Here is a 22,313-nt window from a genome sequence, read left to right on the forward strand (position 1 = left end):
TAAAAAAAAAAAAGCTCATTGCCAGGATTGGGTTACTTCTTTTGGAGTTGTTGGGAACATGGTTCTGATAGACTACCAAATGATACTGACTCTTGCCATTGTTATTTATAACTTAACCTGGAAACCTTGAGTGTGAGACTCTATTATTGAAATATACTACATAGAGTCATAGAAAATGGACAAATCAAGCAGGTAATGTCTTCAAAGCCTTATCCAAAATTGAAAAGTATACATTGTGCCAAAATATACTATGCATGTTATAGAAAGAAAAAGCAATCATAAGTCTTACCAAGCCTAGATCCCTAAGAGTTCCAATAATGACATGCCTGGTGAGATATGCCCATTGACAAAATAGTGGCAAAAATGTTACGGGAGTGGTCAAACATTTTTTTTTTATTGGATGTAAGGCCCACTCCACAAGGTGGAATCCATAACTGACTCCTGAAACCATTATAGGGTCAAGAACCTGTGGCTCAAAGGCCACAGATCCTTGGGGAGATCTAACTTTTCTTCTTGGGCTAAATGGGCAGATAATTCACCTGAATCCTAATGACTTATGCTTATAAACATATAGATTAGTGCATCTCTCAGCACTCATCTGAGCAGCTTCTTTTGGTAGTAAATAGTGACTAACACCCAGATCCACAAGTGGTCAATGTGCAGAGAAAAATACAATGTAGAGTTCTTAATCCTGAGTGGAATATTTATATCATACCACTCCCATAACGGCTCAGAGAACATTACAGAAGACCTGCCAGCAAAATTGTAAGAGGTTGAGGCATTGGATGACTAGAGACAACTAGTGATTTATGGACACAAAAAGGCAGTTGCACATAGGAACTTATAAAAGTTGTGACAGCAAGACCTGTGGAGGCTCAGACCAGACAAAAACCCAGCATTGAAGGGACAGGTATGCATGAAGCCTCACACCCACCTGAGGAGTTATTGGCAATTGGTAGCTTCTGGGAAGGGAGAAGGCATTTTCTCTGGTAGGCTGAAGAGGCTGGATTGGAATGACCCTTAGTCAAGAATATTAGGGAAGGCAATGTGAAAAACATGGGCTTTAAAATAAAAAAGATGGGGCTTGAAATTTGTGGGATTTACAGGTAGTGATGGATGTAAGAAGGAATAGATGAGAAGGGTGGAGTAAAATAAAAATACATGGCATTGAATATCCCAACAACAAAAATTGTATTTGAGGGAAATAACCCTCAAGTATATGAGATATTTGTTGCTATGGGTAGAAAAAGGGAAAATATTAAGATTAGTAAAAGTACAAACTTTTGTTGGCATGAAAGGATTGATATGGGAAGTGCTAACAAACACCTTCATGGGAGGATTGCAGAGAATTTGCAACAGGGACAATGTCATTATTGGTGCACACAAACCTCCATTTGCCTGAGAGATTTACTGTAATTGGTGCTAACACAAACTTTCATTTGCATAAGAGCTTTGATATAATTGCTACCAAAGTGACAATGCCATCGAAGGTTCAAACAAAATCCTTAATTTATACAGGGGGCATACTGTGAAACTTGCCAAAGGGATAAAGAATAGATTGGTGCAAATTTGTGTCCTACTGCAGAGAATCATGCTCAAGCTTGTTTACTATTGCTAAATTCAGTGTCAAAAAGAAATGTAAATAGTTAATCATCAAATGATGAAAGGATAAGTGAACATATGGTCTGTTTGTACAAAGGGGTAATATTAAGCTGTTAAGTAAAATAAAATTATGAAGTTCACAGATAAATGGGTAGAGCTAAGAAAGAGGAATCTTGAGTGAAGCAACCTACAAACAGAAATTAAGATGTCACCTATTTTCTCTCATATGAGGATGATAGCTGTGAATTTTTTAATACGTGTGTTTCATTTGGGAAATACATAAAGGCCAAGAAAGAAGGAAAGGTCCAGACCAGACTATCTGTTCAAAGGAGGAAAGATATAAAGCAGTGATATAAAGGTTGGGGGGGGGCGAATACTAGAATTGGAAGTGTTCAATGGGTTGTGGGAACAGAGAAATGTTGAAAAGGGAATATGGAGAGGGGAATAAATGATACCAAAGACCTTTGAAATAGTCAGATGGAAACCTCATATTGTATAAGTTTCCTAAAATACATACATAACACATATCTAAGAATATTTAAATTAAGTAACTCTATGTGAGGCCTGGGGGCAGGATGTGTGCACACCAGACAAAAAAAAAGTTGCTCAATAAAGAGTTCATTTCCAGGATTGGGTTACTTATTTTAGAGAGGTTGGCAAATGGCGTCTTACCAAATATTACTGACCTCTTGCAATTTCTCTTCCTTAACTTGGAGAACTTGAGAGGAAGACCCTATTGTTTAATATACTACATATTTGAATCATAAAACATGGAAAAATCATACAGGTGCTGACCTCAAAGCCTCATCCCTACTGCCTAGCTTTCATTGTGCTGAAAGGTGCTACACATGCTATGGCAAGGGACAGTAACCATCAGTCTTACTAAAATAAAGAATGCTGTGAGCTACATAATGACATGCTTAGCAAGATTTTTCCACTGATTCAATGGTGGTACAAATATTATGGGACTGGATAGATACTTTCTTATTGAATTTAAGATGCGTTCCACAAGATGGAGCCCATAACTGCCACCTGAAAGCATTATGGGAAAACAGAATAGAATAGTCATAGTCCCTAAGGAAGATCCTAATACTCTTTTTAAAGGTATTTTATTTATTATTTTTATTTTATTGCATCAGTGTGTTGCCTGCATGCACGTGAGTGCACCTGTGTCATGTTGTGCAATGCATGTGGAGGTGAGAAGAGGACATTGGGTCCCCTGGAATTAGAGTTACAAATGGTTGTTAGCTGCCTTGTGGATGCTGGGAATCAAACCCAGGTCTTCTGCAAGAGCAGACAGTGCTCCTAACCACTGAATCATCTCTCCAACACTAGTACTACTCTTTTTAAGCTAAATGGACAGTGTTCACTCAGCTATTAAGGACTTCTCCTTATATCTATAGATCAGTATGCATCTCAGCTCTCATCAGAGCAGCTTGTTTTGGCATTAAACGGCATGTATCACACAGACCCACAACTGATCAATATGCAGAGAATAAGACACTGTGGAGTGCCTAGTCTTGAATGGGACATCCATATCACATCATTCTCTCAAATACTAAAAGATCGTTGCTGTAGAGTTGGCAGAAAGGTGGCAAGAGCCCATTGTGGTGGATAATTAAACATATCCAGGACTTTCTGAACACATCAAGGCAACACTTAAACTCACAGTGTTTGTGACAGATGCAGAAGACCCATGCAAGCTCAAGTCAGACAAAATCCCAAAATGGAGGAGGGCAGTGTTCATGAAGCCCCACCCCAAGCTGAGGTGCTATTGGTCTTTAATAGTGTCTGGGAACGGGACATTCAGGTTTCCCTGGTTTGTTGAAACTCCTGAAGGCTATGAATCTTCACCTGCGAGTATTAGGAAAAGCAACCTGAACTAGATGAGCTTTCAAATGAAAATCAATAGGACTTGAAGGCTTTGGTCTAGGCAGGTGGAATGGTTGTGGGATGAGATGGGTGAGGAAAGGTGAATATGATCAAAGTTAAGAATTACTGAAAAATTTTTGTATGACATGAAAATGCATTTTTTGAGAGATTTGATGTCACTCATACAAAATGTATAATGCCATGTGTGGAGGAAGCATAAACTTCTCTCTGCATGTGAGGAGCTATGATTGATGGAAACACAAACCTCATTTGCATGTAAGGATTTGTGAGACTGGTGCAAAAGAAATAATTCCATGATTGATAGACACAGAACTCAGTTTTCTTGAAAGGTTCGATGTGATTGGTGTAAAGAGAAACCCTCATTTGCATGAGAGTTGGGCTATGAGTTGCCCAGCTATTCAATGTTTCAATCCCATGATTGGTCCAACATAAACCTTCATTTGCATAGGAATCCTCAATTTGCCTAAGAAGTTTGCTGTGAGTGGTACAAACACAAACCATCATTTGCATGAAAGGCTGACTATGAGTGGTGGCAAATTATCATTGCCATGATTGGTCCAATCTCATACCCTAATTTCCATGTGAGGCTTGGTAAGAATGGTGTAAAAAGGCCAATGCCATGATTGGCAAAAACAAAAGTGAATTTGCTTGAGAAGTACATTGTGACTGGAGCAAAGAGAAACCCTCATTTGCATGAGAGTTGGGGTATGACTACTATAAAGGTTCAATGCCACGATTGGTCAAAACACAAAACTTCATTTGCATAGGAATCCTCAATTTGCCTAAGAGGTTTACTGTGAGGGGTGCAAACACAAAACATTTCCATGAGAGGCTGGCTATGAGTGGTGGCACATTATCATTGCCATGATTGGTCCAATCTCAAACCCTAATTTCTATGTTTGACTTGGTAAGAATGGTGTAAAAAGAACAACGACATGATTGGTGAACACAAATGTGCATATGCTTTTAGAAGTTCATTGTGACTGGAGCAAAGAGAAACTCTCATTTGCATGAGAGTTGGGGCATGACTAATATAAACGGTAAATGCCATGATTGGTCCAAACACACAACTTCATTTGCATAGGTAACCTTGGTTTGCCTTGGTTTACTGTGATTGGTGCAAACATAAACCTTCATTTGCAGGAATGGTTGGCTATGCATGGTGGCAAATTATCGTTGCCATGATTGGGTCAAACACAAACCCTTATTTGCATGTGAGGCTTGGTGAGACTAGTATAATAAGGCCAATGCCATGATTGGTGAGCAAGAACTCAGTTTCCTTGAGAGTTTCATTATGATTGGTACAAAGAGAAGCCCTCATTTGCATGAGAGTTGTGGTATATCTAATAAAAAGTTTCAGTTTCATGACTGGTTCAAACACAAAACTTTATTTGCATATATAACCTCAATTTGCCTAAGAGGCTTACTGTCATTGGTGCAAACACAAACCTTCATTTGCATGAGAGTTTGACTATTACTGGCGATGTATCACTGCCGTGAATGTTCCAAATACAAACATTCATTGGCAAAAGAGTTTTGCTTTGACTGGTGCTAAAGGTATAATTATAAGATTGATAGAAACATAAACTATCACTTGCATGGGGGCAAGCTGTGAGTAGTGCAAATGGGAAAATTGATTGGTGCAAACCTGTTTCCTGCTAAAGAGAAACATACTTAGCCTCCACTCCTGTTAATTCAGTATCTCTAAGAAATGTAAACAGCCTAGTGAAATGTAAACATCACGTGATGAATAGATAATGAAAATACCATCCATTTTCAGACTGGATTATTATTAATCTATCAAATATAACAAAATTACAATGTTCACAGAAAAATGGATAGAGCTAGAAAAGACAATAGCTGAGTGAAGTAGCTGAGAAGCAGAAAAGCAAATGTCACATGTTTTCTGTCATATGTAGATGGTAGTATTGAATCTTTTGATATGTTTCAGTTGGGAAATACATAGTATTCAGGAACTGAGGAAGAGTTCACATTGGGGAGTGGTTTCAAAGGAAGAGAAATAGAAGATAATGATATAAAGGGGAAGAGGGCTATTGAAACAAGAATGGTTCAATGTATTGTGGGAAAGAATTTCAGTGTTGCTGAGAGACTATGGGGAGGTAGATAACTGATACTTATGTGAGATTATGTGAAAGACTTATGGAAACTTCCTATAGAATCAGTTTCATAAAATAAATAAACACATTTTTAAAAAGAATTTAAATGGACTTACCCCATGACAGGTGGTAGAGTTGGAAGATGCACCCATCACACAGGTTTCCACATAAACGCCCATTGTCATGAATGGCTTTATTCTTTTGAAATTGTGGGCAAATAGGTTCCTATTGACCCACAGATTTTACTGGCTCTTGCCACTGCTCTTGCATAACCTTGATAACTTGACAGTAAGACCCTATTGTTGAAGATACTACATAAGTGATTCACAGAAAATGGGCAAATCAAGCTGGTACTGACCTCAAAGCTTCATCCTTACTGGCTAGCTTCCAGTTTTCTGAAAGGTGCTATGCATCCTAAGGCATACCAAGTGGAGAACCCTGTGAGTTACAATAAATGACATGCTTGGCAAGATTTGTTCACTAGTGAAATGATGGCATGAATATTATGGGCGTTGACAAATACTTTCTTATTTACAAGATATGTCTGCTCATGCAATAGTGGCAGGAATGTTATGAGAGAGGCAAAAATCATTCTTATTGGGTGCAAGACTCACTCCAAAAGATGGAACTCATAAATGCTACCTGGATCCATGACAATGATTCAAAACCTGTGGCTAATAAATGTCATAGACACTAAGGGAGATTCTATCTGTATTCTTTTTTTAAAAATTAATCATTTTTATTTCTTCCATATATATTTTTATTGAATTTTTGTGCAGCTCATACATCTTAATCATATTTAGATTCCCTCCCCTATCTTCACCCTACCATAGGACACCCACCAGATTTCATGCATTCTGTCATATTGAGTCAGGTTTCTGTATCCAGATGTCCCTAGGTGTGAGTTCATCCACTGGAGCCTGTCTAGCCTATTTAGTGTCACTGCCTTTACAGAAGACCAACTCTCCCTCACCCAGCAGTGATCAGCTGCCAATAGTTCCTCAGCTAAGGCTGGGACCTCCTGTCAGTTTCCCCAGTTCTATGCTGGTGTCTTTTTTATGACTGATTTTGCATGGGTCTTTTGCATGTTGTCACCATTGTGTAAGTTCATATGAGCAAGTTCTCAGAAGCCTGGAAAACTCTTTTTTTTAATCCATCACTTCCCTAGACAAATCTAATTTCTTACTGTATGCTAAATGTAGTATACAGACAAGTATTCCTCTCAGCACTCATCAAAGAAGCTTCTTTTTGCCAGAGATGGAGACTTTTGCAGAGTTCTTTTTACTCTTTATTTTTACCTTCCCAGACTGTGATTATTATCCCTAGAAGTTCAACTAGGTGTTGTACATTTTCTATAGGACACAAGTGAAAATACACTGGGACTGTAGAACAATAATAGAAAAATGTAGGAATGGGAAAGTTCCAAAGCCAAGGCCTGGATGCCCAGGACCACAAGAGTCAAGAAAATAGCTAGCTGTCAAAAGAAGTGGGAAGTGGATTTTTAGAATTGGTCCTCCAAAGACTAGAAAATTCAAATGACAGACACCTCCCCTGTCCCCAACATAAGTTCAACACACAGGCAAAGCCACTGCCATGCATAACCCGGGACCTTGAGGTAGGTGTTTGTGGGGAATGCAGTCTCTCAGACAAGGCTGATATGGCTGCCCAACATCAGGAATCCTCCACATTCTATCTGCTACACCATCAGTCCACCACAGGAAGAATGTGGAACTGTGGCTCATGTTGGTGACCACAGCACCAGGCTCAAGGGAAGGGACCACAACTCCAACTCATGGGAGGGTCCCACTGCTCCAGTTCATGAGAGGGCACCATAGCTCCAACTTCCAGAGGGGTTCACAACTCTTGCTCAGAAGGAGGGGTTCACAGCTCCAGATTTATGGGAAGGAACCACAGATCCAGCTTACAGGAGGGGTTCACAAGTCCAGCTCACAGGAAGGGTCCTCAGCTCCATGTTCACAGGAGGGGAATCACAACTCTGGCTCATGGGAGAAGGCCACAGTTCCAACTCACAGGAGAGGAATAAAGCTTCAGGTTTATGGGAGAAGACAGTAGTTCAAGCTCACAGTAGGGAATCACAACTGGTTTATGGGAGGAGACCACAGCTCTGGTTTATGGAGAGAGGCCACAGATCCAGATCATAGGAAGGTAGCACAGTTCCAAATTCACAGGAAAAGACCACAGCTCCAGCTCATGACAGGGGACCACAGCTCCAGGTTCACTGGCAATATGACAGCTCTGGTTCATGAAAGGCTACCAAACTTGTGCTTTATGGGAGGGGACCACAGCTCCAATTCCATGGGAGGAGGGGCCACAGCTCCAGCTCACAGGAGTGTACCACAGCTCCAGGTTCACAAGAGGAGACCACAGTTTCAGCTCACAGGAAGGGGGCATAGCTCCAATCTCATGGGAGGGGGCACAGTCTCATGGGAAGAAGGCACAGCTCTAGGTTCACAGGAGGGGGACCTGGAATTTCTCCAAAGGTCAAATATCTCATTGTTAAGGGTATCTAGCTGCGTTAATAGCAGATAAATCTGAAACAGGACTTGATCTTATGACATTCCTTTGTAAATTGGACCTGTATGATGGCACAATCACCTCAGGAGTAATAATATGAGGAGAATCAATGCCCTTTATTAATTTTTGACTGCATAAGTGAAAATCCAAGGCAAACTGATCTTTTGAAAGCTTCCCATCATTCTTTGTGTCATAGTTCCCAAATGTGGACTAATAAGGCAGAAGGTAATCCTATTTTCAGGAACATTTCATGGACTTCCAGTCCAGATACAAATTCACCCATATCTTTCAGGAAGATTGCTGTATCCAGATCTTCAGGAAGATTTCATCATATTTAACTTTTTCTGCAGTGGATACAAGCCTAGTTTTTCTCGTAGAAGGTGGCATTAAGCCTGAGGCAAGGGTATTGGCACAGCATATGCCAATATAGTATGCAGTATATGTCTGTCAAGCTTTCCAACATGGTCAATATGACTCCACTCCTAAACTCTTCCAAGGATTTCTGTGAGTAACTTAAGGTTGAGCAACACTGATTTTACTTTATCACCAGACAAAAATCCATCCACTGGGCTTAAACTATCAAAAATTGTATGATATTTGACCTTATCTTCAGATTTTACAGCCCATGCGATCTCAGCTGCTGAGGTCCCATTGGTTTGAAAAGGAATTATGAAATCTTGGTGGAGGAACAGCTGTGTTCAAGTTACTCAGAGAAACCTCTGTTCCATTCTGGGGACATACCATAAACCACAAAGCAACAAAAAACTCTCGTCCATTCGGGATACCTTTGCCCTCCATGTCAGCTAATCCCCTAAATCAAGTCTGGAAGCATTGATTTTCTGGGGATGAAGCAGCATCTGAAGCCAACACCCTTCCAGTATTGCCTCTGTCAGATTGCCTATAGTATTTTTCATATACAGGATTCCCACTTGACAAATGTGTCAGAGAGCTGGCCTGCTGCAGCTGTGATGTATCCATCATGCATGTAAAGCGAAGGAAGGACTGACTAGTGGATGGGGTCTCTGTCAGGAGAGGGGGAGGGATGGGACCTAAGTGAGGCTAGGTGTCAGGTGTCTCCCTGAACTTAGACAACTTCCATTCTATCACTGCTTTGCCCTACCCCACTGGTCCTACCCCTACCTCTACTCTTAAGCTAAGTGAACAGAGTATTAAACTGATTCCTAATGGTGTATTGTTACAATCCTAGATTACTGTATCTCTCAACTCTCACAGTGAAGCTTCTTATGGAAGTATGTGACAATTAACACAGTCTCCCAACTGGTCTAAGTGCAGAGAATAACATACTGTTGGAGGTCTCAGCCCAGAATCAAGTGTCTGTATCACCACACCCACAAAGGCTCAGGGATTATCATAGAAAAGTTGACAGGAAGATTGTAAGAGCCAGAGGTGGTAGAGGACTACAAAGAAACAATGGTTTTTTTTGGACAGAACAGGACAGTTTCATGTATGAATGCACAGTGGCTGTGAGTCCATGCACAAAACCTTTGGAAACCTCTAAGCCAGACAAAGTCCCAGTTAAATGAAGGACTGAGTTTTAAGGATAGGAAGGTGGGGATGAATCTGAGAGGAGATGGGGTGAAGGGGGATGAATATAATAAAAATATATTTGTGTGAAATAATAAAAAAATTAAGAAAAATTTTATTTTAAAGAAATGAACTTCATTTGCATGGAGAGCTTTGTTGCCAATGGTACAAATATACATATGTGTATATGTACATATGTACACATATATGTATATGTATATGTAAGTATGTGCACATATAATTAGCACAAAGATTTACACAACTGGATGAAACTATTGGCAAATGCAAATATTATCATGTCTTCACTGACAGTTTACAATGTGCCAGACAGAATGCTGACAGAACTGCAGAAAATTCTTGTTCAAACCTCATAGCAACTTCATAAGTGGGACAAGTATCTCAGACACCCCAGCCCCCACAGCTATAATGCTGTTATAGTGATGATCATATTACAAATTGGAAGACGTGGGTTTAAGAAGTAATGTGCCCCATAGGCATTTTAGAAGCTAGCATTTAACCAAGGATGTATAAATTGAGTTCACCATCTTTACAAAAATGTTCTGTTGCCTCTGCACATAAAGAATAATCTCTAACATAACTGACTTCTTCAACTTCTTTTTTATTTACAGAATGACTGTAAATACAGTGAGATTTTAGTTGCTTACAGTGAATCCATGGTATTTTTGTTCTAGGATCTAACACACTAGACTACATATTGGCATGTAATATGTAGGGTCACCTTTAATATTTGTTTTCTGAATATTTCTAACCTTAACCATAATCATAACCCTAAACTTAACCCTAGACCTAGTGCTAGCCCTAAACAGAAGGCCTGAGTTATGAATCTCAAAATTAGGAATACCTTGATTAGTAGTCACTTTCTCATGTGAGCGAGGGAAAGTGGCTCACATAATCTTGCTGACATTCTGAACTGTAGACTATGAGAAAAAGAGAATACTTTGTGATTGCTCATCCTCTATGGATTGGTTTTTGTCTATGTGAGTACAGAAGACTTTCTCGGTTTAATAGGATCATATGATGTATTCTTTTTGGTTATCCATGGAGATCCTCAAATGATGAATCATGTCAGTAATAAAAACAATAGTGTATGATTACATGGCTTATATTAATCAGTACGTATCTATGAAAAGTTTCTAAAAGAATAGATTTCCAATATTTATCATAATTTTATTTCAAATGTTGATGACTGAATCTTTGCAGATTATCACGTAAGACTTGGAAGCCTTCAGATTATTTAGGATTGGGTTGCCAACTTCACTCAAATTTGTCTAATTACATGACTGATTGACTACTTTGGAAGTATTTCCTACCTTGGGCTGAAGTACAAACCACTCATCACATGGATTTTCAAAGTTCCATGAGTCAAAAGGAATCTCCACCTCTCCAAGGAAACTGTTATGTCCAAACCGATCATAGTGCCAGACTGAAAGCTGCAGAGTTCTTGTTTCCAGCTGCGTATGGCTGATGGTGTACTACAAAAGGAGATTTAAAACATCACACCTTGCAAGGAGGGTTCCATTCAATTCAAGGACAGGGCGAAACTAATAACACCATTTTTCAGGTCATCGGTATTAGCAATATGAAGAAAACAAAATCAGTTATGATTTTTTCAACTTTTAAAAAGTTATTTATTATTTTATTTTATGTGTATTCATGTATTGCCTGAATGTAGGTAAGTGCATCTGTGTCGTGCAATGCCTGCGGAGGACAGAAGAGGCTCTCAAATCCCCTGGAAGTGGAGTTATGGACAGTTGTTAGGTAAGTGCATCTGTGTCGTGCAATGCCTGGGGAGGTCAGAAGAGGCTGTTGGATACCCTGGGACTGGAGTTACGGACAGTTGTTAGTTGCCATAAGGGTTCTGGGATTCGAACCCGGGTCTTCTGCAAGAACAACCCATGATCTTAACCACTGAGATGTCTCTCCAGCCCCCAAATCAGTTATGTTCTAAAAAAACACATTATATCTCATACTTAGTTTTGAAGGACATTTAATCAAATCATTATGGGATGAATGAACTTCAGGGGCAGTGTAGAAACTGTTATGTGATAAATCAGTCTCTTTCCAGTTTTACCTGTTATTCATTTACCAATTAATTTTTTCACATTTGCTTTACAGTTGTAGGTTTGGTATAACAATAGTCCAACTTGTGTTTATTGCTAATAAAAATCTCTAAATCCAGAAAAGGATTGACATGAGAAATTTGCAGACACCAAACTTCATAAAGCCTATTCTAAATGCACAAGTTAAAAAATATACCCAGGTTGGGCAGAAAGTCTGATACAGAACTTGCTATTCCTTTTCCAGCAGAATGTTACCTGAGGCCACATACTCACACACCCTCTAATCTTCTGCTTGTTTGAAGTAACTGCTATGTTGGTCATATCTCAGACTGAGCTTTCTGTGCTTGGATTTGTATCTATTGCTGTTCCTGCTGTTGCTCTCATGATTGACTTTGGCTCTCTACTCCCTGAATCTGTCACTGTGTTTATCTCTTCTACTTGGGTTCATCTTTGCTATCCTATTATTGTCACTGGATTCATGCTCAGCCTGTATTTTTTTGTTTTCTGTTTGATCTCTCTTAATATTTGCCCCTGCTTCTATACATGTCTCACTGATGCAGGTAGACGCCTGACTTCCTTCCATCACCATTTTCCCTTGTGGCGGACTGTGAAGACATCATTCTGGGCACAAGTCCATAATTTTCCTATGACTAGTATAATAGCTTATCCTCCCTGAGTCTTTCTTTCCAGACCAGATGGATCCAAGGCAAGAGAAAGGGATGTTATATGCATGCCCATCGAAATAAAAATGCTTTAAGGCCTTGTTCATATTTTACTTCAGTCATTTTCTCTGAGATTTCTCAAATCTGAACGTGCTTTTATATGGTTCATTTATAATAATTTATCTTTAGCCAAACTCTGAAATCATAATAAGAAGCAGCACATATTCTTAGTGTGTTAGCAGAGCGATGTGTACAAAGTGATCCACTTAGTGTCAAACTTGTGACAAACTCCATTATGTCAATGCCCCCAAAGCTGATTTCTCAAGGATAAAACTTAATTTGTGGCAAAATATATCAACTCAAATGTAATTAATACTTTTTCTGGGTCATCTTGACTTAATGCACAACCTCAGAAATTGCAGAGAGTAAATGGACCAAGAGTGGTTTACATTTTTTATATTTTTTTCTTTTCTAAACGCTGTTAGGAAATCTAATAACATTCAAATTCTTCTATCTTTCTAAAACACATGCAGGCTTTGACATGAAAATAAAATCCATTCAGTTACTTCTCCCTTTTTAGATTTGTCTGTTTTCTAATTTTAATTTTAATTTCATGTGTTTGTTATGTCTTCATGTGTGTAAGTGCACCTGTGTCATGCAATGTCCACAGAGGACAGAAGAGGGCATCAGATCCGCTGGAATTGGAGTTATGAATGGTTGTTAGCTGACATGGGAGCTCTGGCATTCAAACCATGGTCTTAGGCAAGAACAGCCAGTGCTCTTAACCACTGATCCATCTCTCCCCATGATTTGTCTGTTTTATGATACATCTTCTCCTGTAGGCCAGACTTGCTTGGATCTGACTGTTACCTCAAGTGGCTTTTGAACTATTGAGAGTCCTCCTGCCTAGTACTGAAATTAGAGATGGGAACCACCATCCATGCACAGCCTGAAGTTAGTTCTAAATCAAAGAGTTCTAAATCAATAATCTAATTATTATGGCATGAGTCTCTATGAGAGTATTTATTTACCTTTAATGTTTCATTGAATTCTGGATTGGTTCCTGTTCTGATTTTAGTTTTGCGCTTATTGTTTCGGGACTTGTCTGGAAGAAGGTATGACTTCACATAACTGTAAATAATAAAGCATAAAAGTAATTATTTGTAAACATGTACTTTGCAGATATATTAAAAAAATTCAGTGAATAAACATGAATGGACAAGTAACTAAAAGAGAAAGGACCAAAGAGAACGCAGCATGTATAATAGGATACCATAATTATAATTCTGGGTTTTCTATAGGAACAAAGCAAAGACAATGTGAAGTCACAATAGCAATTTACCCAACACACTATGATCTAGGTAGTTTAGGGACTTCTTGGGACAGGGAAATCAGAGTAGACTGAGAAAGGTACATAGTGAGAAGGTATAATAGAGAACTCTGAAGTACATCGACTGGGGTTTTAGATAGTCCATTTCCATGCTGGTCAAAATAATTATATTTGTATGCTAGCCACGCAAATTCCAGTTAAGGAGGCAGGTATGCCAATGTGTAATTAGAACCTCTTTATGTATCTGTATTAGGAGACATACTCATCTCCACTGAATTGTTTCTTAGACTTAGTTGTCTATTGTGCAAAAAGCATTAGCATAGAAGACTTGGGACTGTCATTCTTAGGAAAACATACTGTAAGTTTGGTCCTTGGGTACGTGAACTTGGATTTTGAGAGGGCTCCTATTAGTCTCAGAACTGATAAAAGTGGCTAACTCAGTCTAATTTGTACAAACAATAAACTTTATGTTAAACGTGTGTTCTCCTTCTGTGAACCTGGAAATTTAGTATGTGACCAGCAGAGTGCTTAACAAGCTCCCTTGGTAAACAATATTTCACAGAAATTAAGTGCATGCTGTGTAATTCCAGTAGGAGAGGACCATTGGAAACCTGAGTCTAGTTTCTAGGATCCTACCCCACATGTCTTTTCCCTTTGTTTATTCTAACTATGCATACAACACTGTGAGTCCTTCTAGTATATCACTGGACCTGGGAGTTGTCTTGGGAACACTTGACATATCTTTATGTTTACCTTTCCTCCAACATACAATAGTCCATACATTCTCTATTAAGTTGACCCCTAAAATAACAACAGCTTTATAATTGCCCTTTTGAGTTGTTCAGTTGGATAACACTGATAATTTTATCTGGGAGATTTCCCTGAAAAAAAAAATCAAGATACTCTTATACATCCTGGGTATGCAAACATATCAGCTTATTTCTCCAAGAGTGGCCTTTATGTAAGCTAATATTTGTCAGTGCTGAATCATGTTTAGTAATGGCCTCTCATAAATCAGGTAACCAAGGACGCAACCATTGTACTCATATTTCAGAGACTATTGAGAAATATGGACTATGAAGAAGGTTACAAGGAACGATGTAGCTTTGAGAAGGTTTTTTTAAAAAATATATTTTATTTATTATTTTTATCCTATGTGTATGAATACATTGCCTGATGTATGTGAGTGCACCCATATCGTGCAGTGCCTCCGAGGTCAGAAGAGGGTTCTCAGATTTCCCTGGAACTGGAGTTAAGGATGGTTCATAGCCACCATGTGGGTGCTGGGAACTGAAACTGGGTCCTCTGCAAGAGCAGTCAATGCTCCCAACTACTGAGCCATCTCTCCAGCCCTGAAGGTTCTTTTTTTTTAAAAAAAATTATTTATTATTTTTATTTTATGTATATGCGTGTATTGCGTGCATGTAGCTAAGTGCTCCTGGAGGACAGAAGAGACTGTCGGATCCCCTGGAACTGAAATTACGGATGGTTTTTAGCTGCTATGTGGGTGCTGGGATTCGAACCGGGGTCTTCTGCAAGAATGGTCAGTGCTCCAAACTGCTGAGCCATTTCTTTAGTCCCCCAAAAGGTTCTTACTTGAGAAGAATGCTAAACCTCTTCTGAGAAAGAAGCATGCATGTAGACAAAGAAGGCAGTGTTTGGCATAGTTGGAGGAACGTGCTATGTACTTACGCATCTGTTCTCTGTTTCTTTTCATCGCCTATGGCCAGATTTCTGCAATTCTTGACAAAAATGTACAGCCCTCCAGTTTTGTAGCAGTAGCTGATATGTAAAAGGATTTCTCCACTGACCTTCACATTGCCATAGTCTCCTGTTTCACTGTAAACACTCATCATGCTGTTAAGGCTGGTCTGGAATAAACAAGATGAAAGAAGTCACCCAATGCTATTTAAAGTCTTTCTTCACAAAATCCACTCCCTTCATTCAATTCCAGTTGCTGTTCTTTTTAATTTAGGAGGGGAAAGAGGTAAGGGGAGACAGCAAGTCATTTGCTTTACTTGTTTTGCTGCTGGTGTATAAAATTCTAATCTCAGAAAGTATACCGGATCTAGTTCTGTTAGTAAAAAGCCAGAAACTTTCTGTGAGAGGAAACATCTCCTTTTTGGGTTAGCTGGAACTCTTTATTCAATTGTTATAATGAATATAGAGTCACTGAGAGATTGCTAATACATTCTTGCCTCTCCATCCCTGCAACTATCTGTTTTTACTGGTAGAGTCCAATTCAGTCCATTTAAATATTTAGAATACATTCATTAGGACAAAGAAGGGTGCATTTCATATTCTGAGCAAGCAAAAAACAAAATCTTCTTTCTCCGGCTCTCATAAGAAGCATGTCATTGGTCTTGGGGGAACCACAATTGCAACTTTAACAAAGACAAGCCAAAAGAACATCCTATACTCACAGGGGCTGGTATTCCCCAACTTAGTAGCTGTGTGGTTACATAGGTAGTTCAAGACTGTGGCTTGGAAAGTCCATGAAATATCAATGACCAAAATGTAACACCAAAAAATAAAGTCATATACCAGCCAATCAATAAAATAAAAAATTCTACAAGAATGAATAATTCTTTGTTCAGACCCTGTGACAGATACATATTTTAAATAAGGGTAACAACATTATCATTCAGTGCTAGAAAAAAAGGCTCTGTATCTTAGTAACATGATGGACACAAAAGGCCAGTAACATTCATGAATTATCAAGTAGTTAATTCTCTCTTGTATAGTATAGTATAACCTCTCTTGAATCACTGAGAAACAAGGACTATGGGAATATAAACATAGCTTAGAGTTTCCTTTTATTTACATAGGTAGATATATAGACATAAAAATCATATATCTATCATACCTATTTTATATATATACACACTATCTTGTCTATCTACCTACCTACCTGTCTCTGGTTAGGTTTCATTGTTGACGTTTTTGTTTCTTTAAATATTTTATTTATTATTTTTAAGTGTATGAGTGTATTGCTCCATGTACATAAGTGCACCCGTGTTGTGAAATGCCTGCGGAGGTCATAAGAGGGCACCAGATCCCCTAGAACTGGGATTATAGACAGGTGTTAGCTGCCATGTGGGTGCTGGCAACCGAACCCAGGTCCTCTGTAAGAGCAGTCAGTGCTCTTAACCACTGAGCCATCTCTCCAGGCCCTGCTATTGTTGTTTTTATAAAACTCACATTTCAAATAGAGACTGTTCAAATAGGATGCATCTGACTTGGCTCATATCTTTTTAAAGTTAAAGTCAACAACAAGAACAAATCAAGAATTCTAAAATTACTCGGAAGTTATTTCTTTAAGAGAGCTAGAGAGTAACCAAATTTGTCTTCCTTATCTAAAATAAAGCAACAGTCTTTCAACACTGAAATCAATATAAATCACCTGGAGATAATTTTTTAGTAATAAGTAAGTACAGGGTGGAGTCTGAAATTTTAGTTTTTCAACAATATCTAGGTCTGAGGCTCCCCAAAAATGTGTGCAGGTACCCTCGAGCACAACTGTAAACTCATAGGAACACTATAGAGTATTTTAAAGAGAAACACATCTATAGCAACATCTATTAGACACTGTACAAAATATGAAAAGTAATAACTAGTAGGTTTCAGTGTCATTATGAAAATTATACTTAATTTAAATTTTTTTTCCTGTTTTCAATATGCTGAGACTCTTGCAATTTCTGTAAGAAAAACCAAAATTGTTCCTAAAAATCTGTATGGAATCCGTGTGTGGTGATATACAGCTATAATCCTAGCACTTGGGAGATGGACGTAAGAAGATGTTAAGTTAGAAGCTAGCCTGGGCTACACAGAGAAACTCTCAAACAAAACAAAAACATAGAAACAAATAATCAGTATGGAATGGCAAGTGAAAATGGTGATACGTACTAAGATTCTAAGATTTGAAAAATTATATAGTTCAACAGGTACACAATCCTTTAGTATGTAATAAGACAACTTAAAAAAAGAACAAAAAATGTTTACCTGTATGATTTTTTCAAATGGCTAGTAAATTGAGAGGATATAAATGCTTGTTAAGTTTTGGACCTAATGATACTTAATTGAGTAGTTAGTTCTTATTTTTGGCCTAGAAGTATAGTGTGAGGATTACTGAGACTCCAGGAGCTATATGGATTGAGAATGTTTCAGCATTTCTGTTCAAAGTTACATAATCATGGTGGTCTATAGACCATGCTTCGAGTCTTTTATAAAAATATATATTTTATTAGCCAGATATGCTGGCACACACCTTTAATACCAGCACTTGGGAGGCAGAGGCAAGCAGATCTCAGTGAGTTCGAGGCCAGCCTGGTCTCTATAGTGAATCCAGGCCAGCTGTCCAGCTGTGGCTACAGGGAGACCCTCTCTCTCTCTCTCTGTCTCTGTCTCTCTCTATATATATATGTATAATTCATATATATTTTATTCATATAGATATATAGATATATGAGTGTATTGCCTGTATGTATGTAAGTCTACCTGTGTCATGCAATCATCATTGAGTTCAGAAAAGGGCATTAGATCCCCTGGAACTAGAGTTATGGACAGTTGTTAGCTGCCATGTGGGTGCTGAGAACCTTACTGCACCCAGGTCCTCTGCAAGAACAGCCAGTGCTGTTAACCACTGGCCCCCATGCTTCAAGCCTTAAGAGCTTCATGAATCACTCCAAAATCATGATACATATGAGGAAACTTTGGTTCACAGAAAATGTTGGCAATACCAATTCATAAAGTGAAGTTGGTTATTTCTAGTCAGAGATCCTCTAGATCACAACTCATTTCCCCTTGTATGACTGACTTCTGTTTTCACCACACCCCTCTGCAGCCATGTGAACAACAAGGGACCTTTGTAAGCAGGTGGCCCAATGAAGAGAAGAACATTTAAGAACTCAAAAAATCTGAGGTTTTAGAGGATGTAAGGTAATTATTGCAATTTTACTACTAACTAAACTTCTTTCTCTTTAGCATGCCAAAGCTATGACTTAAAATGGAGGCATTTGCTGCAAAGCTCTTGTCAATGATAAACTATTTGAGAACATGTCTTAAGACTGGCCTTGAGATTCTACCAGTTAGAGACTGGAATTCTTGAGATCTGTTAGCTTATGAATGTTTTCCAATGAAAGCATCTGGCTACTTGTTTATAAGTCAGAAAACAGATACAACTGCCTATCTAATCATATTTCCCAGACAATGGAATTTGTGAATTATCATTGGGAAGAAGAAAATGCAAAGTCAAACACTCACAGTGTCTGAATCAGCATCAGGAACATTTAGATAGGTCCTCTTCCTATCAGATCCTGCATGAGAATTCTTTTAAGGAAGTCATTAAAAGATAAAAGGTATTAGAGCAATAGAAATACGAGAAGTGAAGAAAGTTACAGGTACACAGATAGATATAATGGCACTTGGCTTGGTAAAGGCTTCCTCTCAAGGAAGATCTTAAACACTCAGGTAACAAGAATTTTTCCTGCAGGCAGTAGGAAGCTCTGTAGAAAAGAAAAGAAAGCTGAGTAGGCATTTGTTGTAGGAAAAATGACAGGCAGCAGTGCGGAGGGCAGCTAAGGAGTTGAGAGAATGGTGTCAGAGAAACTGATCAGCAGAGAATTGAACTCATTTATAGACTTGTACTGCCTGGGGCTTAATTAGAAAATGAAGAAATTTAAGAAATCTTCCAGCTATTTAGGAGACAATTCTGCATATTTATGGGAGTACTATTTGACTTATACAACATCCAATGGTCAAATCATAGTAATTAGCCTTCCTATCTCCTAAAGCATTTCATCCCTTATGTTGGGAACCTTCACACGGGATCCAGTTCTTTATAAAATGGAAATGAAGAGCTTTCAAGTCCTGGGTGAGGATCATGGAAGGAGAAGAAAGGAATCAAGGGCCAAAGGCGAGTGCAAAGTACTCTGTGGGCACAGGGCAAGCAGGAACCTACAATGGTTTTGACTCATTATCACATATTCCTGTCTCCAGTGGAAACACACAGAAAATGAACAAGAGAATTTTTGTGTGTGCAAGAGAACTGCTTACGGTTGACAGGCCACTTGCCAGACTGTGGGTATTTGCAGAAAACCCGGAGGACACCAAGTCATCAACACCTTCTTCAGTCTCTTCTAAGGAATTCTAAGAGAGGACGTAAAATCAATGGTTTAGTTTATTTATTCTTCTAGAAGGAATTCATTTTATATGAAAAGGAATTTCCATTCATAAAAAATACATGAAAATCTGAATAAAGTACATAGAAATCACATAATTCTTAGATTTACTTTTTGCTCTCTCAGTCAATCTTTATTACGCAATCAAAGGGGCAGGATCTTCGAGTTGAGGGTCACATCTCTTTTCTATCAGTGTTTGCTTTATGGGAGGAACATGAAATTTGGAACCATACAGATTTGGATTCAATTCCTTCCTCCATGATCACTAAAGTGATTCATTTTTAGAATATACTTAAATAATTTATATTTAAAATTCTCTGTGTGTGGCTCTCCTTTATCTCCCCCCCATGTGTAGCAAGAAAATCCATGAGCAAAGGATCAGAATAGATATCTCTCAAAAGAAGACATAAAACTTGGGGCTAGAGAGATGGCTCAGTGGTTAAGGGCACTGGCTGTTTTTGCAGAGGACCCAGGTTTGGTTTCTAGCACCCACATGATGACTAACAACCGTCTGTAACTCCAGTTCCAGGAGATCTGACGCTGTCTGCTTTCCTTCTTGGACATTGCATGACACGGGTGCACTTATATACATGCAGGCAATACACAAATAGACATAAAATAATAAAAATAATTTTTAAAAAATCAGAAAGGAAAACACAAAAGTTTCCTTAAGATAAAATCAAGCCAAAGATCTTCAGAAAAATGCAAATTAAAATAACAATGAACTATCACATCTTACCTGTCAGAATGGCTATTATCCAAAAGACAGAAAGTATTAAAGAGGATAGAGTTTCAGTTAGAAAAGATAAAAAAAAAAATATGGAGAATGGATGGTGGTGATGATTCTACAATAATGTGAAAGCATTTTTTTTGTGTGTTACGTATATCAAAAGTGGATAGTACTTAAGATAATGATTTCCTTTAAAGTTTCATAGATTTTTTTTCCATTGGAGGTATCTGGGTCTTAATTTTTCTTCATGAAAAATTATTAATTATTGTTTCAATTTTATTAATCATGTCAGGAAGTTCAGGTTTAAATTATTTTCTTCTTGACTCAGTTTTGTTGAATTATATTATTTTTGAAATTTACTCATTTCATGTAGGTTTTCAAAATTCTCAACAAGTATTTGTTGATATTCTAAGATGTTTTTTATCTATAGTTATCTTCCTTTCTTCTTAATGTTATTTGGATTAACTTTTTCTTTATCTTGGAAATCTTTGTAGAAATAGTTTTGCTGTTTATTTGCCCCATTAACTTTGTCTTGTTGCATATTTTACATTTTGTCATATCATTTTCTATTGTTGTAAACTGACTTCTCTTCTGAATATATTTCCAATTGTCTTCATGTTTAATGTAGTATTCTCCTTAAAAGATATGAAAGTAGAAGCAAGACTAGTTGGGACTAAGAATGGAATCAGCATGAATGGGAGAAGAGGGCAATGGGGGTAAATATGATTAAAATGTATTTCATATATGTATGAAAATGTCACAATGAAACCCGTAATAACTCTGGCCAATAAAGTTAAATTCATAACAATGCTCAACTCTCTATCTTCTATAAATATTTTAAGGCTACAAAAGTTTTAAGTAAGATTTGTAGTATATCCTGTGTTTATGTGCTATTTTGATTTTCATGTAGCTCTGGTTTCATTCATATCCTCACAATTTCTTCTTCATCTTAATTACTTAGCAGTGTGCTTTTACTTTGAAAAATTAAAATTAGGTTATTTTAGCTTACATTTTTGTTTGTGATGCTCAGCATAACTACTTTGAGGTCAGAGAACTTAACTGGTATGATATTTTAAACAGAATTTAAAGGCTTGTTTGATGTGTATATATCCTTTATTTTCTACCTCTTCAGTCTTGGTTTTATTAACACAAATTTACCAATTTATATAGCCACATTTTCTTTTTGTATCTTTTGCAACAGCTTCTAAATTTATTTCTTTTCATAAGTATATTTCACCTGAAACTGTTTTCAATGTGGGCTTTTATTTGATTTAAATGTTGGCGGCCCTGTACACGATGAAATAGATAAAATAAAAAAGCCAAGATTCAGAACAGCTTTATTTTAATCCCTTGAAAACATTACTCTGTTTTCATCTTGTAATCATTGTTGTCATGGAAAACTGATGTTAATTTGATTATTGCTTATTTGTATGAAATGGGATTTGTTTCTAGAAGGTTTTAGAATTTTCTCTTGTATTTGATATTCTTTGGCTTTACTATAATGTTTCTTGGTGCAAAATATTTACTTCCCATCTTGGCTACCTTCAAACTAGACATATCTTTAAATTACAAGAAATACACACTTATCATGGTATCAAATAGTGTCTTTTCTATATTTCCTATGTTTCCTATTCACAGT

At 37.8% G+C, this 22,313-nt stretch overlaps 1 protein-coding gene across 2 annotated transcripts in view; it reads right to left on the bottom strand.

Annotated features, from left to right (window-relative positions):
- Positions 1-22,313, bottom strand: part of Sytl5 (synaptotagmin like 5) — a 146,478-nt gene that overhangs the window by 29,910 nt on the left and 94,255 nt on the right. The window contains exons 9-13 of one of the 2 annotated variants that reach the window (XM_008833045.2): positions 19,820-19,912; positions 19,028-19,093; positions 15,458-15,636; positions 13,467-13,566; positions 11,024-11,185 (exon numbers count right to left, since the gene is read on the bottom strand). In XM_008833045.2, coding sequence (XP_008831267.1) covers positions 11,024-11,185; positions 13,467-13,566; positions 15,458-15,636; positions 19,028-19,093; positions 19,820-19,912 — 600 coding nt within the window. The remainder of the gene's footprint in view (positions 1-11,023; positions 11,186-13,466; positions 13,567-15,457; positions 15,637-19,027; positions 19,094-19,819; positions 19,913-22,313) is intronic. The other variant, XM_008833046.2, reaches the window with a different exon arrangement.

The sequence above is a fragment of the Nannospalax galili genome, unplaced genomic scaffold (assembly GCF_000622305.1).
Source record: "Nannospalax galili isolate Female #2095 unplaced genomic scaffold, S.galili_v1.0 scaffold556, whole genome shotgun sequence".
Taxonomy (NCBI): domain Eukaryota; kingdom Metazoa; phylum Chordata; class Mammalia; order Rodentia; family Spalacidae; genus Nannospalax; species Nannospalax galili.